Source organism: Gopherus flavomarginatus, chromosome 10, assembly GCF_025201925.1.
Source record: "Gopherus flavomarginatus isolate rGopFla2 chromosome 10, rGopFla2.mat.asm, whole genome shotgun sequence".
NCBI lineage: Eukaryota > Metazoa > Chordata > Testudines > Testudinidae > Gopherus > Gopherus flavomarginatus.
In genome coordinates, this window is record NC_066626.1 from 76,039,912 (window position 1) to 76,064,565 (window position 24,654).

Consider the following 24,654-nt stretch of genomic DNA (forward strand, 5'->3'; position numbering starts at 1 on the left):
TCTCCACATCTTTCTTGAAATGCAGTCCCCAGAACTGGATACAATACTCCAGTTAAGGCCTAATCAGCGCAGAGTAGAGTGGAAGAATGACTTCTCGTGTCTTGCTCAAAACACACCTGTTAATGCATCCCAGAATCATGTTTGCTTTTTTTGCAACAGCATCACACTGATTCATATTTAGCTTGTGGTCCACTATGACCCCTAGATCTCTTTCTGCCATACTCCTTCCTAGATAGTCTCTTCCCATTCTGTATATGTGACACTGATTGTCCCTTCCTAAGTGGAGCACTTTGCATTTATCTTTATTAAACTTCATCCTGTATACCTCAGACCATTTCTCCAATTTGTCCAGATCGTATTGAATTATGACCCTATCCTTCAAAGCAGTTGCAATCCTCCCCAATTTGATATCATCTGCAAACTTAATAAGCGTACTTTCTATGCCAATATGTAAGTCGTTGATGAAGATATTGAACAGAGCCGGTCCCAAAACAGACCCCTGCGGAACCCCACTTGTTATACCTTTCCAGCAGGATTGGGAACCATTAATAACTACTCTCTGAGTACGGTTATCCAGCCAGTTATGCACCCACCTTATAGTAGCCCCATCTAAGTTGTATTTGCCTAGTTTATCGATAAGAATATCATGCAAGACCATATCAAATGCTTTACTAGGTATCCCACATCCACCGCTTCTGCCTTATCCACAAGACTCGTTATCCTATCAAAGAAAGCTATCAGATTGGTTTGACCACAATTTGTTCTTTACAAATCCATGCTGGTTATTGCCTGTCACCGTACCACCTTCCAAGTGTTTGCCGATGACTTAATTCCATTATCTTCCCTGGCACAGAAGTTGAGCTAACTAGTCTGTAGGTTCCTGAGTTGTTTTTATTTCCCTTTTTATAGATGGACACTATATTTGTCCTTTTCCAGTCTTCTGGAATCTCTCCTGTCTCCCATAATTTTCCAAAGATAATAGCTAGAGGCTCAGATACCTTGAGTCTCCTTGAGACTTCTAAGCATGGGTCTTTGCGTCCAACAATGGAAGATCCACAAACTTAGTCTGCATTTAGTCAACAAATGGGAAGCCCCCTGCTGTGCTGATTACACTCGGCAGACTGTTTTCAGCTATCAGAACTTTGGGAGCGATTCTGCATCTCTGAACTATTTGGATGCTCTCAGGGGCATATTGAAAATCAAGGTCCACAAAGCCAATTTGGGCAACCCAGAGAGACCTATGGGAAACTAGCAGTTACCACATCACTGCTCTCATTTGAACTGACAAACTCTGTCTCACCTGTTATGTAATTTGCCTGCTTAACCTCTCAATAATTCTCATTTCTTTTTCAAAGCTAATAAATCTTTAGTTTGTTTACTAAAAGATTGGTTATCAGCACTGGTTTTGCTGTGCGATCCAGAGTATCCATTGACCCAGGATAAGTGACTGTCCCTTTGGGACTAGGAGCACCCTAATGTGTAGTGATTTTTGGTTTTAATAACCTTTCATCACAGAAGCTCAGCTTGTCTGAGTGGCAAGATGTGCTGAAGACCCTAACGGGACTGCGAATGGCTCCGTGGTGAGGCTAATGTAGTGGTCCAGGAGGGCACATTTGTTGTTGGCTTGGTGGAATCTAATTATAAAATATACCACCAGTTTGGGGTGTCTGCCCTATTTACTGATCTGACCTGTGACTGGAACTCTTAGCTGTGAGCCACCTATCAGACACCATGACAGACATGCAATCGTTTTCTTCTGTTACTAGAGCCCTAAACCATCTTTGATCTGGTCTCAGGAACTACCAGGTGAGCAATCTACTTTATCAGTTCCTTTGCTTATTTGATGTTCACGTTAACTTTTATAGATTTAGATTTTTGGTTTTTGGTTTTACTCCTATAAATACAGTTCTCTTACTGACAAAGGGTGATCACTTTGTCCTGAGGAAATGCCCGGCAGACAATTTTCTAAACTGACATGAAAACTGTGTTAACCTTGCTTAAGAACAAAACCCTTAACTTTTTCTGCTCCTTATCTAAAAATGGATTTTTCTTTGGTAAGTAATGTATTTTCGTTTGAGGTTATTGAGACATGAAATGATTACTTATCATCCCTTGAAAAGACACTACATTTAAATGCAGTGGCACATGTGCACTTACCACTCCCTTCATCTCTCTTAATCCTTGCTTGCTGTCTGCAAATTCAACATTCTCTCAGCCTTATGGGACGCACTGAAATTCTGTCTGAGCTATAATTGCCTTTCAATATGTCTTGCTACATGTTGTTTGATTTAAAAAGATTCCCTTCCAAATAGAAAATATTTAGTGAGTGCCACATGTATTTCTCTTCCATTTTTAATCAGCTTCTTCCATAATTTGGTTGAGGAAAGGAGCAAAGAAAAATGAGAATTGAACTCATCTGACCATGATAAATTTGAAAATTCAGAACACAGCTCAAACTTTATTGATAGTTTTTAAATTCTTGCACATCCTACCTTTTCACTTCTGTGGAATGCTTGTGGCATTTTATGTCTTTATAACTATTTCTGATGTGTTAGCGTAAAGATAAGGGTTGTAAATGTAGATGTGCAAGAGATACTCTGGACAGGGAAAGGCATAACAGATTGACATGTTCAGTCTGGAAGCTTCTGCAACAAATATCTGAACGGATAAAGGTGCCATTCCATGGGGGAGCTGTCAGAGATCAGGATCAAGAGAGAAACTGCAAAGGGAGAACCAGATTGGTTGACCGAGGTACCATCAAGATCTCTAATTCCATTCCGTATGCTACCATAATTAAAAGTATGTATGCACAACAGCAAAGGCATAGCATGGCAAGAGAAACATATTGCATAGGCTTTGAGCTACAATACTGCACTAATAAAAGTTGTTTGTGATTCTGTGAAAATGACAAATAATTGATGTGTTGAGGTCCTCCACTGATGTCACTCCCAGCAATGACACTGAAAATATAATATCTGAGAAAATCAATAATGACATTAGTAACCATACCTATTAACTGGTACGAACAGTTCCTAAGTTCTGGGAAAAAAAATACTCATAACCATATTTACCCACAATGGGTCACATCTTCAGTTGGTTTAAAATGGACATGGATCCACTGAAGTCACTAAAGCTGTGTCAACTTACACCAGCAGAAAATCTGGTCCCAGGATTGTAGTACTAAATCTAGCAACACTTGTATTGAACTGACTCCTGCTGTCTATTAAGATGGTGTACAGGATTTTTTATTTTTCATAATGAGGCTGACAATTCAATCGACAGCTGCAAGTGCGTGGATGTCTTTGTCTGAGAGAGAATCACAAATTCAGCGCTGCTTGTGTAGCACTCAGAAGTTGGAATGTGTATGTCCATGCAAATGTAACTTTTTGGGGGTGTAAGGACTAGCTAGAATGCCAGGGCGATATTTTCCTATGCCTTGTCCATTTAACATTTGGAACTGCACTGAAGAGGTCAAAGGGACAGAGCTCTGGGGGGCCTATGTGTGGTCTCCAAAGAGTTTGATATGCCAGGAAGATGGTGCAAGGTTTTAATATAATACTCCAATGTAAACAGCACCCTGATCTGGGAGCGTAACAGCTTCATAGTCTGAAATACTTATCCAGTTACTAACATAGGAAACAGGATAAGGAATGGAAATGGTAACATTCATGGATGATGCTCAGTTGTGACAGAGGGTCTGTTGTGTTTCTCAGGCTACATTCTCACAATGCAATAAGGAGAGGCTCATCTTGATAAAACCACATGCTCAGGAAGTCCTGTATCTGGATCCCTGATATATTGAAGAGACATGAATTAAATGAAGATTTGCTCTCTGCCTATTAAGCTCCCATGGCAAAAAAGCAAAACTCACAGCTAGAAGATGTTCCACACACTGGGTTGGCCCAGATCTGAGACAGAACAATACCAGCAAAAGAGATCTGATGGTTCAGCGGTCTGCCAAGAAATTAATGGAGAAGACATTTCAGCCTGAGGCACCTTTTTCACATGGAAATCAGGAAAAAAGTTCTCCAGCCTCTTCTTGATAATTGTCATTATCACAGTTCAGGGAAACAGAATCTACCTTCTTCCTCTATGGTCCACTAAGGACACCCTCTCTCAGGCTTTCGGCTCCCCTGCCATCACCTTCTTGGGTGGAGACATGCACCTCTCTCCCTCCTGACCAGAGTATTTCCAGACTGTGCCTGCCTACCCTGTGAATTCCCCAGCAAAGTCAGACTGCTGTGAAATGGCAAGCAGTGTCATTGCTATGGTTAAGTTACCATACAGCTCTTTCTAAGCAAGCACATTTATTCTTAAGGTAAAAGCATTGCTGGAAAAATAACTGTTAAAAAGAATAAAATAATGTATGTGCAAGCTTACCAGAAATCACCACGACTCCAACTGCTGGCTGGTGAAAAGTCCTTCACACTCCACCATGGGTTTTTCTGTGATCACCGGTTCATAACAGCTGTTAATTCAGAACAAACACCCTTGTGGATCTGAGAGTCCCTTCTTGATACAATATTTTTTTAACTTATACTCACGTAACAGGTGATCAGCAGACAAACGGCTGAATTCTTGCATAAGCGAAGCAGATGTGTTTGCATACCACTCCTAGAGATTTCCTATGATGCCTACTTTACTTTAAAAGATCATGCCTGTCTGGGCCGATTGTTTCGAATAATCCTTTTATTCCACAATAATACATACACATTGGCATTGTTAATATAGTGAACTCTTAAGAAACTTAATTCAGTGATGTTTGTGCAGAAAATTGCCATCTCTGACACAGTCATAGTTCTGAGCCTAGCGACAGGGTCCTGTGGCACCTTATAGACCAGAGGTAGGCAACCTCTGGCACAGGTGCCGAAGGTGGCACACGAGCTGATTTTCAGTGGCACTCTCACTGCCTGGGTCCTGGCCACCGGTCCAGGAGGCTCTGCATTTTAATTTAATTTTAAATGAAGCTTCTTAAACATTTCATAAACCTTATTTACTTTACATACAATAATAGTTTATTATATATTATAGAGTTATAGAAAGAGACTGTCTAAAACAATTAATGTATTACTGGCATGTGAAACTTTAAATTAGAGTGAATAAATGAAGACTTGGCACACCACTTCTGAAAGGCTGCCAACCCGTGTTATAGACTAACAGATGTTTTGGAGCATAAGCTTTCGTGGGTGAGTGTTCACCCAGAAAAGCTTATGTTCCAAAAAGTCTGTTAGTCCTGTGGCACTTTATAGACTCTTAGTCTGGATCTCTAAAAAGCAACAAACCATGTACCCCTCTGATACTTCTCAGTTCTGAGACTGTTACTCGTACATTGGCAACCGCTGTCTGCTGGCATTTCGGTTCCCTGGAATACAAATTCTGCTCGTCTAAATCAGCTTTCTGATACAAACCAGACCTCTCTTTTCAGTAGAGATAATTACTATGATTTCACAGATTAATGAGCTCCCAGATGATGCTTTCATTCCACGGGTGGTGTAAGTTGTTTCAGTGGGTTTGCAATGAGGTACAAACATCCGTTTAAATGTGGTTTGTTTTTTTTGTTTGGAGTGCTGTAGTGCCTGAATATCCCAGCTAAGATTGGGGCTGCGTTGCTCTAGGCCCTGTACAAACACGTAGTAAGGAAGAGTTCCTACCCTAAAGAGTTAGTCTAACTAGATATGAGAAGGGGAAGGGAGAGAGAATATCATTACCTTCATTTTACAGAGACAGCTATTAAGGCCCACCTTTTTAACCGTATTTGGGCATTACAACACTAAGCACAGCAGTGTCTAAATACCTTTTAAAAATCTGGGCCGTAATCCCAGTCTCTGCAAAATGAAGGTAGTGATATACCCTACGTCCCATTTTTCAAAAGGGATTTAAACTATCTAAACTTCAGATTTTGATCACTGCAAGTTACGTCGGTGTACAGCCACCAAAGTGTGTATATCGCTTGTGCACATATGTACTTGGCTGCTTGCGCAGGTATGGCATGTACTCTCCAGGAGGTTGTGTTGATGCCAAGTGTGGTGCACCGTGCGTAGGTAACCTAGTGGGCTATGAGCTGCTGTCCAGTGCAATTTCTTTTTTGGAAATTTTTGCAATGTGTTGGTGTCTACTAATACTGGTATAACCATCGAAAAGTAGCCCATTCTGTCAATGTGGTCTGTTGATGTGCCAAAACGGGGGGCACTTCGCTAATATTGATGTGGGCTGGATAGGAAAGGCGCACGACGCTCGCATCTTTAAGAGCACAGGACTTTTCAGAAAGCTACGAGTGGGGCATTGGTTTTCAACTGGTGGACTATCACTAGCGATACTGAAAGGCCAACAGTGATTCTTGGGGACCCACCTACCCCTTGCTCATAAAGCCATACACCTGGGCAGCACCTAGGAAAGATTCAACTACCAGCTCATCAGGTGCAGAATAATTATTGAATGTGCTCTGGGTAGACTGGGTAGACTGAAGGGATGCTGTGAAGATCCATTATGTCCTGCTACATCTCTGTCTCCTTTTCCTGCTGGGACTCCTGGGCCTTTCTCCTGTCCACTCTTTCCTTCTCTGTGCTGCCTGCCAGGCTCTCCAGGCTCTTTATTCACAGACTGAAGCAGCACTAGCTTGCAGGATCTCACTGAACATGTGCTCCCTAGTCCATTTTTACTCCTCCTCAGGGTTAGACTTTGCAAATATGCAGGGGTCGCCCCTCAAGGCAGCAACGGCTGATAAAAATGGACAGATGTGCCTTTGGATTTACAATCACGACAGGAAGGGAATGAGAAGTTTCAAAACTCCCTTCTCTCATTGTCATAAAAACGTCTAATAAAATATGCTTATTGGAGAGCGTCTGTTGTCCAGACCCAGCCGTGGTGAGTATGGTCTGCCAGGGGGGTTGGGGAGGAATTTCAATTGCATGCAAAATAAAATTTAATCCCTATTCCATGGGTACGGGTGTAGGGCAGTAGTGCTAAATACTGACACTATTTTCCACAGGCGGTAGTGATTTTAGCTGATATCACTCTTGAGGTTAATAAAGGCACAGAGCTCTCAGCTGCTACTGGCATCCTGAAATCACCCAGATCCATAGGCTGCTAGCCCGATTACTGCAGTAATGCCAGCTGAACTTGTCGTGCAATGGTATGGGAAAGCGTCTTGTGGCGGAAGGAGAAATAATGCAGCCATCCCTAGAAACCTTTGGGAAAGGACTGCAGAGTATTTCCAGGAACATTCCATTGAGATCTCTCAGGATGATACACGGGGCATCCCTATGTATATAAACAGACTGCTCCAGAAGTCGACCTCCTCACAATGCAGCAGAGGAATGAAATGTAGTTGTAGCCGAGTCTGTCCCAGGATATGAGAGAGACAAGGTGGGTGAAGTCATATCTTTTATTAGACCAACTTCTGTTGGTGAGAGAGACCAGCTTTCCCAGCCCTGACCTGAAGAAGAGCCACGTGTAAGCTTGAAAGACTCTCTCTCTCTCTCTCTCTCTCTCTCTCTCTCTCTCTCTCTCTCTCTCTCTCTCTCTCTCTCTCTCTCTCTCTCTCTCTCTCTCTCTCTCTCTCTCTCTCTCTCTCTCTCTCTCTCTCTCTCTCTCTCTCTCTCTCTCTCTCTCTCTCTCTCTCTCTCTCTCTGTCCAACAGAAATTGGTCCAGTAAATAATATCACCTCACCCACATTGTCTCTCTCAAGGGAATGAAAAGCAGATAGCAACTCTAGCTCTGTTTTGCTCTTCTTATCCAAGTAAAAACCAACTGAAAAGTCAATATCTGTGCCTTGATGCACTGGGACTGGGCTGAGCACCATGTTTAAGTTTAAACATTGTAGCGAGAAATGAATGCGTACACTTACCTGAGGGCTTATCCCTGGTTAGCTGGAGGGATTAGCTAGACTTTGGACTTTTCAGCAAGTCCTGTCTCATGGCACGGCTGGACCTCTTTCTGCACCTCTCTCTCCTCCTCCTGGCTGTTCATGGCAGGGGGTCTATCTCAGCTCCTCCAAGTTTCCCACTGTGGTCTGCAGGGTGATGGTGAGGTGTCCGCCTAGTCTGGCATGCATCTTGTTGTAAATGTGGCAGGTCAACACCAGATCAGCTGTTGGTTTCCCCGTTCTTGTGATGTGTGGTGCCATTCCTTCGCTTTCATGCAATACTACCGCTGATTCCTGTTCTACTCCTTTGTCTGCACCTTCTGTACAATCCTTTCATAGGCCGTGGCTACACTTACAGTTCTGCAGCGCTGGTAGTTACAGCTGTGTTCGTACAGCTGTGTAGGGCCAGCGCTGCAGTGTGGCCACACTGACAGCTACCAGCGCTGCAGTGTGGCCACGTTTGCAGCATTTGCAGCTCTGTTGAGAGTGGTGCATTGTGGGCAGCTATCCCAGCATTCAAGTGGCTGCAACGTGCTTTTCAAAAGAGGGGGGTGGGGTGGAATGTGACAGGGAGCGTTGGAGAGACAGAGAGATTGGATTTTTGGAGCTGACACTGTTCTCAGCTCCCTGCCTTGCAAGTTCTAAGGACTGGAAGACACACAGTGCCTACCTTCAATCATTTTAAAAGTTCTGACCCCTTCCCCCACCCCTCTCTCATTCACTAAATGCAAATTATGCACTCCTAAATAGCCGTCAGACCAGATAAGCATCTGCTCAACACGGACTTCTCCCTCCCCCTCTGCCGTGTGAGCGTGCTGTTTCTCTCTTCAAGCAAACAGCTGTGAACATTCCAAAGTAATTCCCCTGCCTGCCTGCACTTGCTCAGCAAACAGGAGCTGTGTTTGTTTTTTAAATAAGCAGTTTGGCTGAACTCCTAGCTCCCCCTTTCTTCCGGTTTGTTGTGGACAGGAATTCTGGGATAGCTCCTTATACCCCGGAGGTCAATAAAAGCGCTGGTGGGGTCCACACTTGCTGACCAGCGCTGGATCACCAGCGCTGGAATCGCTACACCCGAGGCTCGACCGGGTGTACAGCCAGCGCTGCAACCAGGGAGTTGCAGCGCTGGCCGTGCTTTGCAAGTGTAGCCACATCCTAAGTTGCAGCGCTGTAACCTCCTCACCAGCGCTGCAACTCTCTAGTGTAGCCATGGCCATAGATATCCAAGTTTCTGTGGCTAGTCCATACCTGTGCTTCACAGCCTCTTCTCCCCCACAGACCCAGGAGGGCCAATATCTCCTGTATACTCCAGGCAGGAGCGTGTTTAGTGTGTGGAGCCAGGATGGTCAGTTGGGCAGTTACATACACCAAGGGAGACCAAGGATGGACAATCAGGAAAAGGCTTTTCAAAAGTACATGGGGAGTTTTTTATAAGGGAAAATGGCTTCCGGTCTCCATGACCTCTGGGCCGTGGCATTCACAGTTATGACCAGAGCAGTCACTGTGACAAGGAATGGGGCTTTGTGTGACAGGCGCTGGAGGACAGTTAGGGTCGGCCCAGGTGTCTGTGTCTTTGCTCACATTGTGTAGACCTCAGTAGGTTGACCATGGCTCCATGCCCTTATGTCACCATACTGAGATACTGTGTCATCTTAATGAGATACTTCTGCTGACAGGAGACAACTTTTAGTGTAGGCAGCCTAAACTTTGTAATGTTAGATCAGCCCAAAGGCACGTAGGAGCCTAAATCCCATTGACAGTGGCATTTAGACTCCTGAGTTCCTAAATCCCTTTTTGAGTGTGCCGGCTCCTAGATCGGTTAGGCATTGCAAATCTGAGCACAACAAGGCCTAAATACCTTTAAACAGCTGGGCCTATGTAACTCGTCTAAGGTTACAAAAGAGGTCATGGTAGAGCTGGGGGTTGAATTCAGGCCTCCTGACCTATTCCAGTGCCTTAATTACAAGACCCTCCTTCCTTTGATTGCTTTTCAGGCCTGAGATTACTCCTTGAGAGGTCTGTCACCCTATGTACTTTTATTACCCCCTGCTTCTGTATGTTAGCTTAGTTGGACTAGGCTAGTACAAGTTCCAAATTACCATCTCTGGTCTGTAAGAGGATGTCACATAATTGTTGTCTCCTGACTGATACACTGTTATGTGAGTATTATGCTGACAACCATGGTACTTTATCAGTAGAAATAAGATCTCCTTTTTAATAACGTTTTTTTAAAGCTCCACTAGCTCCATTCAGACATATGGATTTTACAGTTTTCTTCATGACAAGTGTTCTGGCATACTATGTACTGTAAAGAAGATGCCATATACATATGCTGATTGATTGAGTTATACTTTGGTATCCTGAAAACTTTGACATCAAAGAACATTTAGGTAATTTAAAGTCATCTGGGGAAAGTTCATGATTAGCTAGCTATTGATGTTTACTTGCATGATAGCAAGAAGGGGAAAAAAGGATGTAGTTGTGTTCAGTACTTTTTGTAGTGTCTTAAATCTTGACAAATGTGCCATGCCTATCCACCAACAGATGGAGCACACAGGTGTGCATGTGGGCATAACCAGTCTCTGGAAAAGGAGGAATGGGATTTTACTGAATCTTTTTCCCCCCTGACCCATTAGTAAGAAAATTTATGGTGAAAGAATTGATATATGGACCTACTGATACATTTTATGTGTGGGGAGTTCTAAGACAGTGTCCATGGCCCGCCTTTTTCTTAAGCTGTGCCTATGTTATTTGTGTCTCAGTACATCTTAATGCTTATCTTTTGCACATTATGAAAGCTATTCACTTTTTTCTTCCAGCTTAGATTGCACTACAGAGGTGCAGGGTCAATTTTTAGAGCAATACTCCAATATTTATTTCCATTGTTTGTAAAGTGGAATTATAGGTAGCAGGGGGGAGAAATAAATGAAGCTAAAAGCATGAGTTGCCACTTTGAAACACTGTTGTAGACATTGTAATGCATGCTTTATGTCTTTAAAACAAAGTAAGCCATTAAGCATGCAATGCTAAGCGGAATTTTATCTCATCTATAAATATAAGTGAATCTTTTCAATTTCAAATCCCAGTACAGAGACATTTTATTGTTGCAGTTCAAGTGATGCACACAATTTAACTTCAGCACCATTTGTAACTCTACTGGTATTTTAATAATGAATACAATTATATATTGGCAACAAAAATCCAACTTAAATAAAAATAGCTTTAAGACCCAAACCACAGTTTCCAACAGGCAACTAGAAAAAAACAATGATTTACTCTGGATCAGAGCAGGTCAGGAATTTTTTGACAAAAGTTGGTGATTGTTGAAAAATGCCAATTCATTGAAACCAAAACTTTGCAGAAAAGTCAGTTTTGAGTAATTTCTTTACTCAAAATTGTTGAAAAAAGTTTCAATATTGTCAAAGTTCCTGGGACAGGCTCTATCAGGCTTTCTCTGCCCCCTACTGGAGGCATCAGTGCCCTGGAAATACACTCAGGTTGGGCAACCAATGATTCAGTCTTCCAGAGGCCGAGAAGGGCCAAGAGGAAATACTGGCCAATCACAAACTAGCAGGCCATTTAAGAAGGCTTCACTGCATTTGCTTAGGGGCAGAGCTGGATAAGATTGGAACAGAGGAGGTGCTCCTCAGGGTTAATCCAGGTCCAGGCTGCAGCGATGTGCTTGCATTTTGAAGGATTTTTTCCTCTTTAAAGGTGCACACCCAAATCCCAAGCTGCTGTTTTGCGACATGATTGTTTTAGAGACTGATGTCAAGCTTAGAGCACAGCAAACAGGGGGATTACCTCTCCTGTGGGCCCGGGGCTATTAGATTTTGTGAAGGCCCTGTATACAAGTCTATTTTTCTGGGAGGGAGTTTGAAGCAGGAGGCTGGGGCAGGGGATTGAGGTGCAGGAGCCGGTGTGGGGTCTGGGGGAGTGTTTGGGTGCAGAAGGTGGATTCTGATCTGGGGCAGGGGTGGAGGAGGGAGTGTGAGGTGCAGGCTCCGGCTGGGAGATGCTTACCACACGTGGCTCCTGGCTGGGGGTGCAGCAAGGCTGCTCAGGCAGGCTGCCTGCCATAGCCCCACACCGCTCCTAGAAGCGGCTGGCTCCTAGCAAGTCTCTGTGGCCCCTGTAGGGAGGGGAAAAGCATGTCTCTGTGCCCATAAGCACCGACTCTGTAGCTCCCATTGGCCAGTTTCCGGGCGGGGCAGCATGCAGATTTGCCTCTCTTCCTCCTCTGTCCCTCCCCAGGGACGGCAGAGATGTGCTAGCAGCCAGCTGCTTCCAGGAGGAGCGTGGGGCTCCAGCATGCTGGACTTTTAGCCAGCTACACCATGGGACTTTTAGCAGTCCAGTGTTGGAGATTGCTGCCTGTGATTAATTTTTGTGGGCCCCCCCTGGAGCTGGGGCCTTGGGCTTCAGCCCCTAAAGCCCCTGCCTTAATCCAGCCCTGACAGCAAAGACCACCTTATCCCAAGAAGATGGCCAGAGTTTACAGCCTATGGTGGGGAGTGCCTTCAGTATCATGCTTGGCCCGGAAGGGGGCATTTCGGAGCAGCCCTGCCTCCCGCAGTTCAAGTTTGACATTTTCTAAATGGAAAAAATTCCCGTTTTCTGTTTTGTTTCCAAATGTAAGCTAATTAGACAACTTTTTTTTTTAAGGTCAAAATTGAAAGAATTAGTGAACTGCAAAGTTTGGAGGAGATGATGATGATGATGATTTTCGTTCATGAAAATTTCAGACTTTGATTTTTATTTATTTATCTATCTTTATTCTGATTAGTGGTGGGGAAAACAATTTCCCGTCCAGCTTTCCTGTGAATGCTACTTAATGCTTTAATATTCCATTTCCTTCAGTGACACTTGCACACAATGAGTCTGATCCTACAAAGGGGTGAAGACCAGCTTCTGCACTGCACCTCTCAGGATGGGTCAGAGCAAAGGTGGCTTTAGACTGTTTTTTGTGCCTCAGGGGTGCTGGAGGGGCTCATGTGGCTGCTTTTAGCTTAGAACAGCTGCCAATGGGCTGCTGTGTAGTACAGAACAGATGGAGTACAAGGCCCTTTGGCCACAAACCTGTCTGCCGTGGTATACCCCCTATGGCTGGGGTGGCAGAGGACGGTGGGCTAGGGATGCTCGGCAAGCCCTGCACTGTCACTAGGATTGCCAGCTTTCTGAAAGCATAAAACTGACACCCTTGCCCCACCCCTTCCCCAAGCCCCTGCCTATGTCCTGCCCTTTCTTGGAGGCCCCATCCAATGGAAGCTGCGGAGCCGGTGCTAGGGACAGTGCCAACGTGCAGAACCCCCCAACCACCCTTGTGCCTAGGAGCCAGAGGGACATGTTTCCACTTCCCGGGAGCTGTGCGGAGCCAGCCTCTGCGGCCAACTGGACTTTTAACGGCCCAAGAGCTGTGCCTGGACACCTGGCAACCATAGCTGTTACAGAAATGCTGGCACAGTATGGAGATTTCCCAGGGGATAATTCCATCCTTTATGCATCTCCTTTATGACATTGGAATGTCATAAGGGAAACCTAATTTATTCTTTAGCTTGAGACTCACTTCTGTTGTGATGCCTGTAAAACTCAGTCTGCCGATTTATGCCAAGCCAGGTGATAAGCAGTGACTATTCCTCTTTCCCTCTCCCTCCTTCTCTTCTTGTAACCCCAGTCAATGTAGCTAACCACGCTGGGCCAACTCTTCACCATACTCATTTGCTTGTATGTTGTATCACTCTTCTATATCCTTCATCTGTTTGTGTCATTAGAAGAGAAGCCCTACAGAGCAGGGATTGTCTATCTTCCATGCTTCTACAGCATCCAGCATAATAGGGCCCCAACCACAGGTGTAGCCTTTGAATGCTGCCATCGCATAATAGTTATTCCTAATAGTAAAACGGCGGCAGCATGGGCCACAATTTTGCCTTGTTCCTCCCCAATGACTTGCCAAGTGCCCTCAGCTCCCCATGGGGTCAGATTACTGGCAGAGTCAGGTACTATTCAGTGTATGGCCCTGATGGACTATAAATAGAAATAAATGAAATGTTCTCAGTAAAAAATCTCCTTCGACAGCTGCATGATTGCCTCATTGAGCACAGGGGACAGCTAGAAGCAATCCAAATCCACAGGCATGGAAGAACTGTGTAGCCTACAGTCTTTTGAGGACTTTTCACTGATTGATTGTCATACTTTTCTAAGTGTTCATTAAGAACTATATACCTTTCATAACCTTTCTAGGTGGCCTCTGTAAATGGAGATCAATGTTTTCCTGTCTTGTCTCCTTTAGCAGATGAAGGAAAATAATAGCAGTGCCACAGTTTACTAATGCACCTCAGTCCTGACCTGCAACAGCCTCATCCATATTTTAGTTCTTTTTGGCTTCACCTGAGCACAGACTGACATTGGCAGTAAAGTTGTGTGATTCTTTTTGTGGTGCCTTTGATGCACAGAAACATCTACTAGGAAGAAGTCATCAAAACCTATTTTGATTAGACACAACAGCCAATTTTTTTTCTCACACTGAAGAAGTATATGACTAGCTCGACAATCCTGTGCCATCCATCTCTTAATACAAAATGCACATTAGAACGCTTGGAGAGGTATTGGTGGGCTGAAGTGTATTTGGATGTAGCGTACTTGGATCTAAAGTCAATCATGTCTACACTGACTACGTTGCATATTCCCCAGAAGCATTTGGTGGGAGGAGGGAAGAAGATAGCTCAGTGGTTTGTGCATTGGCCTGCTAAAAACCCAGGATTGTGAGTTCAATCCTTGAGGGGGCCATTTAGGGAACTGGGGTAAAAAATCTGTCTGGGGATTGGTCCTGCTTTGAGCAGGGAGTTGGACTAGATGACCTGCTGAGGTCCCTTCCAACCCTAATCTTCTATGATTCTATCCTATCTCTCTGGTACTAGAGTGAATTTCCCCCTTAATCATTTTGCTGAGCAATCTCAGATGCAGAAGGCCCACACATAGATTATCCTGAGGTCTTGATCAAGGCTTTATTTAAGATTTTAAGTGGTGCATAGGGTCTTTTGAAAGCCCTCTATACTATGTTGAATTTCACTCATGAAAATCCCACCTGGTCTTGATTAAAGATCCTAAGAGAGTTAGACACTCCAATCTCACCCTATCCCTTTTGCAAATCACAACCAAAATGCTTGTTGATAAAATTAGAGTTGATCACAATGGGTTTTTTTTTTGTTTTTTTGTTTTTAGATGAAAAAATGGCTTTTCAAAAACATATGTTAAAATTTTTCATTTGGTTGAAATTTACTGTGGTTGCTTTTGTTTTGTGGCAGTTGAAATGATGGGTGTTTTGTGAGGCATGGTGTCTGGGGTGGGAGGGCTCAATGAGGAGATGGCAGCTGGTGGGATTTGCTGGAGTATTTAATGAGACCAACCAGCTGCTGTAGCTTTATAGAGTTTATCATTTGAAGCACATTTACCGTGGCATGGAATGGAAAGGTTGGTGGTCATGCTTAATTTCTGATGGGGCTTGCCCAGGGTTGAGTCCTGGCACCTCTGTACTTACCGTTTCACCTGTGAAAGTAAAAAATTGCTTGAGCCCTGGCACCTAATTGCTTTGAGCTGCAGCACTTTTTCCATTCCAAATTAAGCTCTGGCTGGTGGTACCACAGTCCTTCAGTGTAGGGTAGTGAGTACACCTGTACCAGAGAGTTCACAACTAGGATTCTGACAATATGTAACAGGAATAAACTGACCAATGTGGTGTGTGAAGGAAGGGGGAGAGGTCTCGTGTGTTTGTATACATTAGTACAGGAGTCAGCAACCTTTCAGAAGTGGTGTGCCGAGTCTTCATTTATTCACTCTAATTTAAGGTCTCGTGTGCCAGTAATACATGTTAAAGTTTTTAGAAGGACTCTTTCTATAAGTCTATAATATATAACTGAACTATTGTATGTAAAGTAAATAAGGTTTTTAAAATGTTTAAGAAGCTTCATTTAAAATTAAATTACAATACAAAGCTCCCGGACCGGTGACCAGGACCCGGACAGTGTGAGTGCCACTGAAAATCAGCTTGCGTGCCGCTTTTAGCACGTGTGCCATAGGTTGCCTACCCCTGCATTAGTAACAGTGGTATTGGCCTAATAGCAATTTGTAAGGGAGTGAGCAAGTACATGAGATACATTGTTCTTCTTCAGATCTGATCAGCTAAATTGAATTCTGTTGACCCCATGTTTTCAAGTTCTGTTGGATAGTCCTGATGCCAATAATTAAAGAAAACTGATATGTTGGTAATATAATTACGAGACTCATGTGGTGCCAATTTTCTGTAAATGTAGATGTTTGGTGCCACTGCCAGATGCATTCTTTTTGGACAATTTGTGGAGTTGTTCCAAATCATGGTCTCATCCTGCTCTTCAAGCCTGAAGTACTTTCTCATGAGCACACCTCCTCAAAGTTGTGACAAATGAAAGGAAAGGCATCAATAAATGGCCAGTTATTCAGCCTCAAATGCTGATCAAATTTAAAGGGTGATTATATTCTAAAAAGGGATTGTGTAAAGATTTTTCCCCCTTAAAGTAAAGAAAAATGGGACTCTATATTGTCTCACAATATTCCCATTTAAATAATCTCCATTTCAAATTTCAGGTAAAAGAGGTTTGGTAGGTAGAAAATCACGTTAATTTAGCTTGTAGCTGTGAGAGTCAAGCTCGTTTCTTTCCATCCCTCACAATCTCATCAATAATAGAGCTTCTGTGGGTCTAATTAGTCCACTTTGCCAATTCTTTTTTTTGTCCGTTTCAGTCTTCATTGACAAGTGGTGCAACTACTTTGACATCAGTGGTTTTGGACAGATGGTTACCTGTTGGAATTTAGTAAACAATTCCCTTGATAAGATGAAATGGAACCTGATTTACTTAATCTTAGCTGTGTTGTCTCCTCAGAATTAACTGGAGTGAAAAGCAATAACAAATTATTATTGGTCAGTAACATATGTGTGGTTTTAGAGTAGACCCACGCTGAAGTCTGGCAGTGTTGTCTTAGATACTCTATCCACTTTGCAGATATTGATCCCACTAGTCAAGGACCACTGATGATCTTCTCAGGAAGTTACCTATTACCTCACCAACATGAAGGTGGAGTGGCACTTAGGTGAGGAATAGGAAGGAATTGATGATATGTACTCGTTCATTAGCCCATTCTTTTATAAGCCGACGCCCCCAAGATGGATAAGTAAAAATAGCAAAAACTGTATGACCCTTTCATAAGCTGACCCTATATTTTAGGGGTTGGAAAACTTTGGCTCCCAGCTCATCAGGGTGAGCCGCTGTGGGGTTGGGACGTTTTGTTTACCTGGAGTATTCACAGGCACAGAGCCCCTCAGCTCTCAGTGGCCATGGTTTGCCATTCCTAGCCAATGAGAGCTCCCATTGGCTGGGAATGGCGAACCGCGGCCACTGGGAGCTGAGGGGCTCCATGCCTGGAGACGCTCCAGGTAAACAAAATGACAGGGTGTTAGATATTCAATTCAATGATTCCATAGAGTTTTTAAAATTATCATATTTTATAAGCCGACCCCCGCTCTTTGATGCATCACTTTTTTACCAAAAATATTCTCTTATGAAGGATATGTGTATGTATATGTATATTGGGCAAGATGGGCTGGGCAGTCCGTAGAGAAGGCTCTTGTGAGAGAAACCAACTCTAGTGAGATGGTTGGAGCTGAACTTTGTTACCTTCTTAGTTGATTTCTTAGTTAATAAAGCCAGTTCCTAGGAATTGGGTGCGCTGTTGGATTTTTGCATAGTGTGTGGATTATATTTGGAGAGTGGGTTGCTCGTGCATGTTTTTCTGTTCTAATTTGACTATGGCCTTAAAGGAGCTCTTCTGGAAAGACCTGAGACCTCCTGTAAGTTAAGTCTTAGAGCCCTAATGGGAAACAGAAAGTATGCTGCAATGGAATTGGTGGCCAAATAACATGGTAAAGTGGGCCACACAGCACTCCACTCAGTTTTCTGGAACATAGGCTAGACTTGCTTTTTTGGTCAGATCAAAAGTGAAAATGAATTTAACACTCCTTCTAATTCACAGATTTTTTTTTTAAAGGCCAGAGAGAAGAATTATGATCAGCTAGTCTGACCCCCTGGATAATACAGGTGGGATGGGTTAGTCCCTCCCCCTCCCCCCTACATTTGGAATGCCACTTGATGATGTGCTGGGATTTCCCTGCCTGCTCCCTTTCCCTGTTTTGCTGAATTAAGCTCTCCGGCCTCTGGTAGCACACATACACAGGTAGGTGTGTAGAATCACTGAGTCTGCAAACAGAAAACTCAGCCAGGAACTTACCCTGCACTCAAGTGCAGCTCCCTTCTGGAAAGTACACCCAAAATAATAATGTATAGATATCTCAACAGCACAAGACAACTTAAACTCATAAATTTGCCCTCTCCCTCAGTGTGGAGGAAGATATGCACAACTTCTTGCTCCCCTCCAAGTTTTAAATTGCACAAACTGGATTTAATAATAAACAAAACCAAGTTTATTAACTATAAAAGGCAGATTTTAAGTGATTATAAGGGATAGCAAATAGAACAAAGCAGATTACCAAGCAAATAAAACAAAACACGTGTACTAAGCTTAAGATCTTAAAGAGACTGGTTTCAAGAAATAATTTCTCACCCTAAATGTTGTTTTAGGCAAGTTGCAGAGTTTCTTTAGCTTAGTGTTCCAGTTATTTCTCTTTACAGAGTAGACTCCTGTCTTAGTCTGGACTCAGCCCTTACCTTTCCCACAGCTCAGTTCCTTTGTCTCTTCAGGTACTTTCAGCAGTCTTTCCTCTTGGGCAGGAAGGCAATGGAGAAGAGTTCTGGTAGCCTTACTCCCCAGCCTTAAATAGGATTTATATAAGGTGGAAAATTACTAGACGTCCAAGATGGTGTTTAGTACCAGGTGACAGGACACCTGACCTAGTAGTGTCACAGCTAAGTCCCAGGACACCTCTCAGGAAGGAGTGAGATTAATATCTTCAAAGTCTTATTGTTTCTTCCTAATGGCCCATCAAGGCTGATGGCTGTTGTCTAGTGGGTGATTCCCAAATACACGTGCAGTTGTAATTATTACATAGTCAGTATTCCTAACTTTAGATTCAGAAATGTACATGCATACAGACTGGATAATCATATCCAGTAAATTAAAACCTTTCCGATGATGCCTTACAAGACCCATCTTGCATAAAATGTATCTCAGTTATGCCATCTGCATATCATAAGTATATTTCCATTAAGAAATGGGGTGTAACCTTACAACAGACTATAGAACTTCACCCAATAATTTCTACATTGAGCCAATAAATTCTATTGAGCTACAGCATATGTTTCAAAAAGACACCCAGTCTTGATTTAAAACCTTCAAGTGATGGAGAATTCACCATGTCCCTAGTTAAGGTGTGCCAATGGCTAATTACCCTCATTGTTGAATTTATGGCTTATTTCAAGTCTGAATTTGTCTAGCTTCAACTTCAAACCATTTGATCTCATTATCTCTTTTTTTCTGCTAAAAGCACCCCATAGGAGGATAATTCCAGACTTGAATACAAGGCTGTTTTTTTCATTATCAGAATATCGTGCACAGCTAAGTGAAATACCTTACAGAAGTCTAGTTATATTTTGTCAACACAATTATCTTTATCAAACAAATTTGTAATCCATTCAAAAAACATCAAGTTTGTTTAACAAAGATCCATTTTCTGTAAAATCATGTTGATTGGCATTAATTATGCTACCATGTTTTAATTCTTTACTGACATGTAAGCCTTTCCATGATTTTGCCTGAATCTAGGTCAGGCTAACCAGCTTCATAACAAATGAAATGCGGTCACGATCACTGGCTGTTTTGTTGTCACTTGCTACTATTTAATGTCTATGCACTTTGCAAAACCACTATATGAAATGGGGCAACTCAACACAAGTGTTTGATCATTTTGAGAGAGAAGGCCATGCAGGGAAAGATAATCGGGAATGAAATGAAATGCTGAGAGAGCTAGGTGTGAAATTTGCACAGTGCTTGATTGAGGCCAGCGTTCGGTCCAGTCACTGTCCTGAGCACTGAAATTAATGCGGCGACATTTCAACAATCTTGAATAAATCTTGGGACGGATGGCATTATTCTACAGTCTTTACACAAGTTCCTGGATCAGGGCCCAGAAGAGGAACACAAAATGGTATGTCTAAGTCTCCTCTTGATTCTGTAGTGAAGCCAACAGGTGACATTAACATGATCCGTTTTAATCCCATCATGAAGACTACACATCTGTTTTTCTTCTTCGATATTTTTTGCAGAAGATTAGCAAGCGTGATCAAGTGCTTTGCTGCTGTTGAAATGATTAGCTTTCTTCTCAGATTAGGGATTTCACGAATACATTTTGCATGCTACATATAATGAATATTTAAACAGTCTATCAACTATCTTTCCAGCAACAGGCCAAGTTCTGATCCCAATTATGCTAGTATAAACTTGGAGTAACTTCATTTTGTCAGTGTAATTATTCCTGATTTACACCATTGTAACTCAGAGCAGGATTTAACATCGTGTTTCTGCTTATTACCAGTAATTCTCTTTGTCATCCCTTGCAATTAGGGACATTTCATAGAACTATTGAGATACATTCAACCAATCAGATAAAGGAGGTTGCGGGGGGGAAGGGGTGCACTCGCATGCTTATGCACTTTAAATGAATTCATGTGCTCTTAACTCTAACGTAAAGTTCTCCGTCGGCAAACTTTAGGTTTACATTTCAGTCTGCCTGGTAATCAAAATATGAAGGATCCTATTGTGTCTGACTCTTCTGTGCATATGCATGGGAGGAAATCTGTCCTGTGTGGCCAGTTGGCTGGTCTGTATGTGTGTGTGAAAGAGCTGGCCATGCCTTTGGAAGACCGAGGAATGGCTGTTTTCTTGTGCCCTCAAGTAAAAAATTAGCCAATAGGGGGAAAGATGGGAATGAGCCTTACAGCTGTGCTGTCAAGAGCAGGTAGCTTCACCCTACAGAAGGCAAGCGGCTCACTCCCCCGCATACTAGGGAGCTCAGGTAGGGATTCTAATCACAGCAGTTCCTACCATGCTCTGTTCTGCCCCGAACACTGATCCATAACTCAATGTTGCAAAAAGGCGCCCATTGACATCAGTCCGCTTTGCATCAGGCCCACAATTGCCAATATGGCTAAATTCATGTTATTGTGAAATCGTTGTGTGGGGTGTGTGTGTGTGTGTGTGTGTGTGTGTCTTGAATTTTGCAACCTTAATGTGGTATTAATAAATTTTTCCCCAACAATTATATTTGTACAAGGGACGGGACTTGCGGAGTCTGGGAGCTTGCTAACCTGCAGAACTTCTCCTGTAATTAAACCCGTGTTTCCTCCCTGGGTGATACCATTAATTTTAATGGTTTTATAGCCCTAATGAAAGTCTGTGCTGTGGTCCCAGACTTGTATGTAACAGCCAGTAATGAGAAAATTTTGCTTTGACTAACTTCATCCTCATTCAAACACTGTGGGCTCAGAAGTTCAGCTGCCACATAGCAGGTTATCACGGTCAAGTTTGGCTCAGAAGAGATGGCGAGAAAAGGAGCTGAGAGAGGAAAAGGAAATAGATGCAGTAGATAATGTATAGCCCACCCATTTGGGCTAGCCTAACTCCTTGGGATGAGGGGGGGTATTCTAGCTTTACTCCATAGTATAGTATCAGAGGGGTAGCTGTGTTAGTCTGTATCCACAAAAACAACAAGGAGTCCTGTGGCACCTTAAAGACTAACAGATTTATTTGGGCATAAGCTTTTGTGGGTAAAAGACCACTTCTTCAGATGCATGGAGTGAAAATTAGAGATACAGGCATAAATATACTGGCACATGAAGAGAAGGGAGTTACCTAACAAGTGATGACAAGACTGATTCAGTAAGGGTGGATGTGGTCCACTCCCAATAATTGATGAGGAGGTGTCAATACCATGGGAGAGAAAGTTGCTTTTGTAGTGAGCCAGCCACTCCCAGTCCCAAATTCAAGCCCAAATTGGTGTTAAGTTTGCAATGAATTGTAGTTCTGCAGTTTCTCTTTGAGGTCTGTTATTGAAGTGTTTTTTTTTATTGCAGGATGGCCACTTTTAAATCTATTATTGAGTGTCCAGGGAGATTGAAGTGTTCTCCTATTGGCTTTTGTATGTTACCATTCTTGATGTCTGATTTTGTGTCCATTTATTCTTTTACGTAAACATTGTCTGATTTGGCCAATGTACATGGCAGAGGGGCATTGCTGGCACACGATGGCATATATCTCATTAGTAGATGTGCAGGTGAATGAGCCCTCGATGGTGTGGCTGATGTGGTTGGGTCCTATTATGGTGTCTCTAGAGTAGATATGGGACAGAGCTGACAACAGGGATTGTTACAGGGTTTGTTTCCTGGGTTAGTGTTTCTGTGGCGTGGTGTGTAGTTGCTAGTGAGTATTTACTTGGGGTTGGGGGCTGTCTGTAAGCGAGGACTGGCCTGTCTCCAAGGTCTGTGAGAATGAGGGATTGTTTTCCAGGATAGGTTGTAGATCATTGATGAAATGCTGGAGAGGTTTTAGCTGGGAACTATATGTGATTGCCAGTGGTGTTCTGTTAGTATAGTATAGGATTCTCTTTAAGTACAATCTGCCCTCCTCCCCCTGCAGTTGAGTCCCTCTGTATGTATGTATGTAATTTTCCTCTGCTTAGTATGGAGGTGAGATGGTGTCACTTCCACTCCCACATTCCATATGTGTGTTTGAGGGTCTTTCACTAATGAAGAAACTAAGCACTCTTCTGTCTGTGTTGGCTCAGCGATTGGTGGGGGGCATTGCTACAGTCTTCTGCAGGAACTGTTGAATTTTACAACACAATGAGTGTAGGGAAGATCAGTTTGTCTTTCAGTTATTGATAGACTGAAACAGTCTTAAAATTCCACCAAGTATCTCCAATAGCTCAACCAAAGCTAAAAGTGTTTCCTTGAGACTTTCACCACCCAATGAATTGCCTCTGGGCTCAATATATCTTTAGTATCCAACAGACCTTATCAATGTTTTAGTAGAAAGGTTCTTCTTGCCTAGGCAAACTAGCACTTTTTTCCTCCCTTACTGGCTTCTAGTCATCCAAAGCAAAGTAGGTACACAAGCTCAAATTTTCAGAAGTTGTCTAATTTTGGTGGTCCCAACTTGAGCACATAAGGCCTGGGTTTCAGAGGAGCTGAGCAATTGCAGCTTCCATTGACTCCAGTTAGAGTTGTGGCATAGTCAACACTTCTGGAAATCAGTCTCCAATTGGGACCACCAAAACTTGAGGGCAATCATGACAGTTAAAAACTGGGTCTTTGGCTGCCTCTACTAATTTGCTAACTTAAGTGACTGTTCGTTCGGATTTCCTTGTAGAACCCTCTCTGATGATCAGTTAATCACACTGATCTGCTCAGAATGTCAGCTCAATAAATAGTTACCAGTTTGTTAAAGACCAAGGTTTATGTGGTGTTTGTTTTTTTCCAAAAAGTCCAACTGAGCAAATTTCTTCCTACTTTTTATCTGACATTCTGTTTATTTCTCCTTTGTTTTATAGATAATTGTGATGATGCACTAGTATCCTCGTTGCCTCTGACCGCCTTTGACAGCTCCTCAGAGCTCTTCAGCGTTCACAGTCCCAGCTTTGCCAAGCTCAACAGACGGGATGGTAAGGTCACTGGGTGAAATGCCCATGACAGTTTTTACTACAGCTTTCATGAATAATTCGTTTGGGTAGAAGCTTGTGGAATATTCAGCGCCTGCCTGGAATCACCTCTTACAATCTGAGGTGCATTGCTAGTTGAAAATAGCTCATTAATGTTCCAAATTCAGTGGAAATTTACTGCAGATGCTTAGGGCCACTGAAGTGGAAGTTCAAGTAGACTCCATTAGTTTCTTTTGCTTTCTACTATAGGTTCTGTAGTCCCAGGACAAACTAGCCTGTTAAATCCGCTGCACTGTTCCTAAATCCAGTTGTCCAGTAGCAATCCGCTTTTTCTTTCCTTTCTTTGTGTTGTCATTGCATGTAGGAACCCTAGTCATGGGTCAGGACCCCAGTCAATTAGGCTTAAAAGTGCCATTGGAAATTCAAGTGGAGAAGAATAGATTCACAGCTCTTTGCCCTGCAGAGGTGACCTCCTCTTCAGGTCTCCACCCTGAAGCATGGAAGGGGCAGTGAGGATTGTCCTGAAGCATGGCTAGTGGGTTTAAACACAGTGGGAATCCATAAGGATCAAACTCCATGTTACCAGGAAGAAGCAGGCTACCTCTGTGACTAACCCTAAACCCTAATCTTCTGCAGTTCTCCAGATTTGTATTTGCTATATGGGTTAGCATTACCTGGGGTCACGTTCTGTGGTGTGGCTTCTCCTCTGCTGGCTACTGTCCTTAGACTAAAGCCCCTTGACTTGGTCTTGGTTCCAATTTTCAGGGGTTAGTCTTATAAGACAGGAGACCTTTATGGAAAAGAAATAAGGTTCATTTTTCTTCTTAAAAATAGCAAGCCTGAGATTTCTGTCCTATGCCAAACCATGTTTATCTGGCTCTCTTCAGAGTAGCTTTACAAGGACACCTGTTTGGATGCACTCTACTAGTTGCCATAAAAAGTTTTTGCAGTATATACAGATGTTCAGAGATTGGAGAGGTATTACATGGAAGTAAAATATCTCAACTTTGACTCAGTGAGAGTGTCTCTCAATAAATAGCTGGAAAGGAAGTTGTGTGGCAGTTGCCCAACATACACAGGGTTGAAGAATCCACT

The 24,654-nt window shown here is 43.0% G+C and overlaps 1 protein-coding gene across 1 annotated transcript in view; it reads left to right on the plus strand.

The window, feature by feature from the left end:
- Positions 1–24,654, plus strand: part of CNTNAP5 (contactin associated protein family member 5) — a 439,165-nt gene that overhangs the window by 95,241 nt on the left and 319,270 nt on the right. Inside the window, exon 2 of the mRNA XM_050916993.1 lies at positions 23,452–23,562. Coding sequence (XP_050772950.1) covers positions 23,452–23,562 — 111 coding nt within the window. The remainder of the gene's footprint in view (positions 1–23,451; positions 23,563–24,654) is intronic.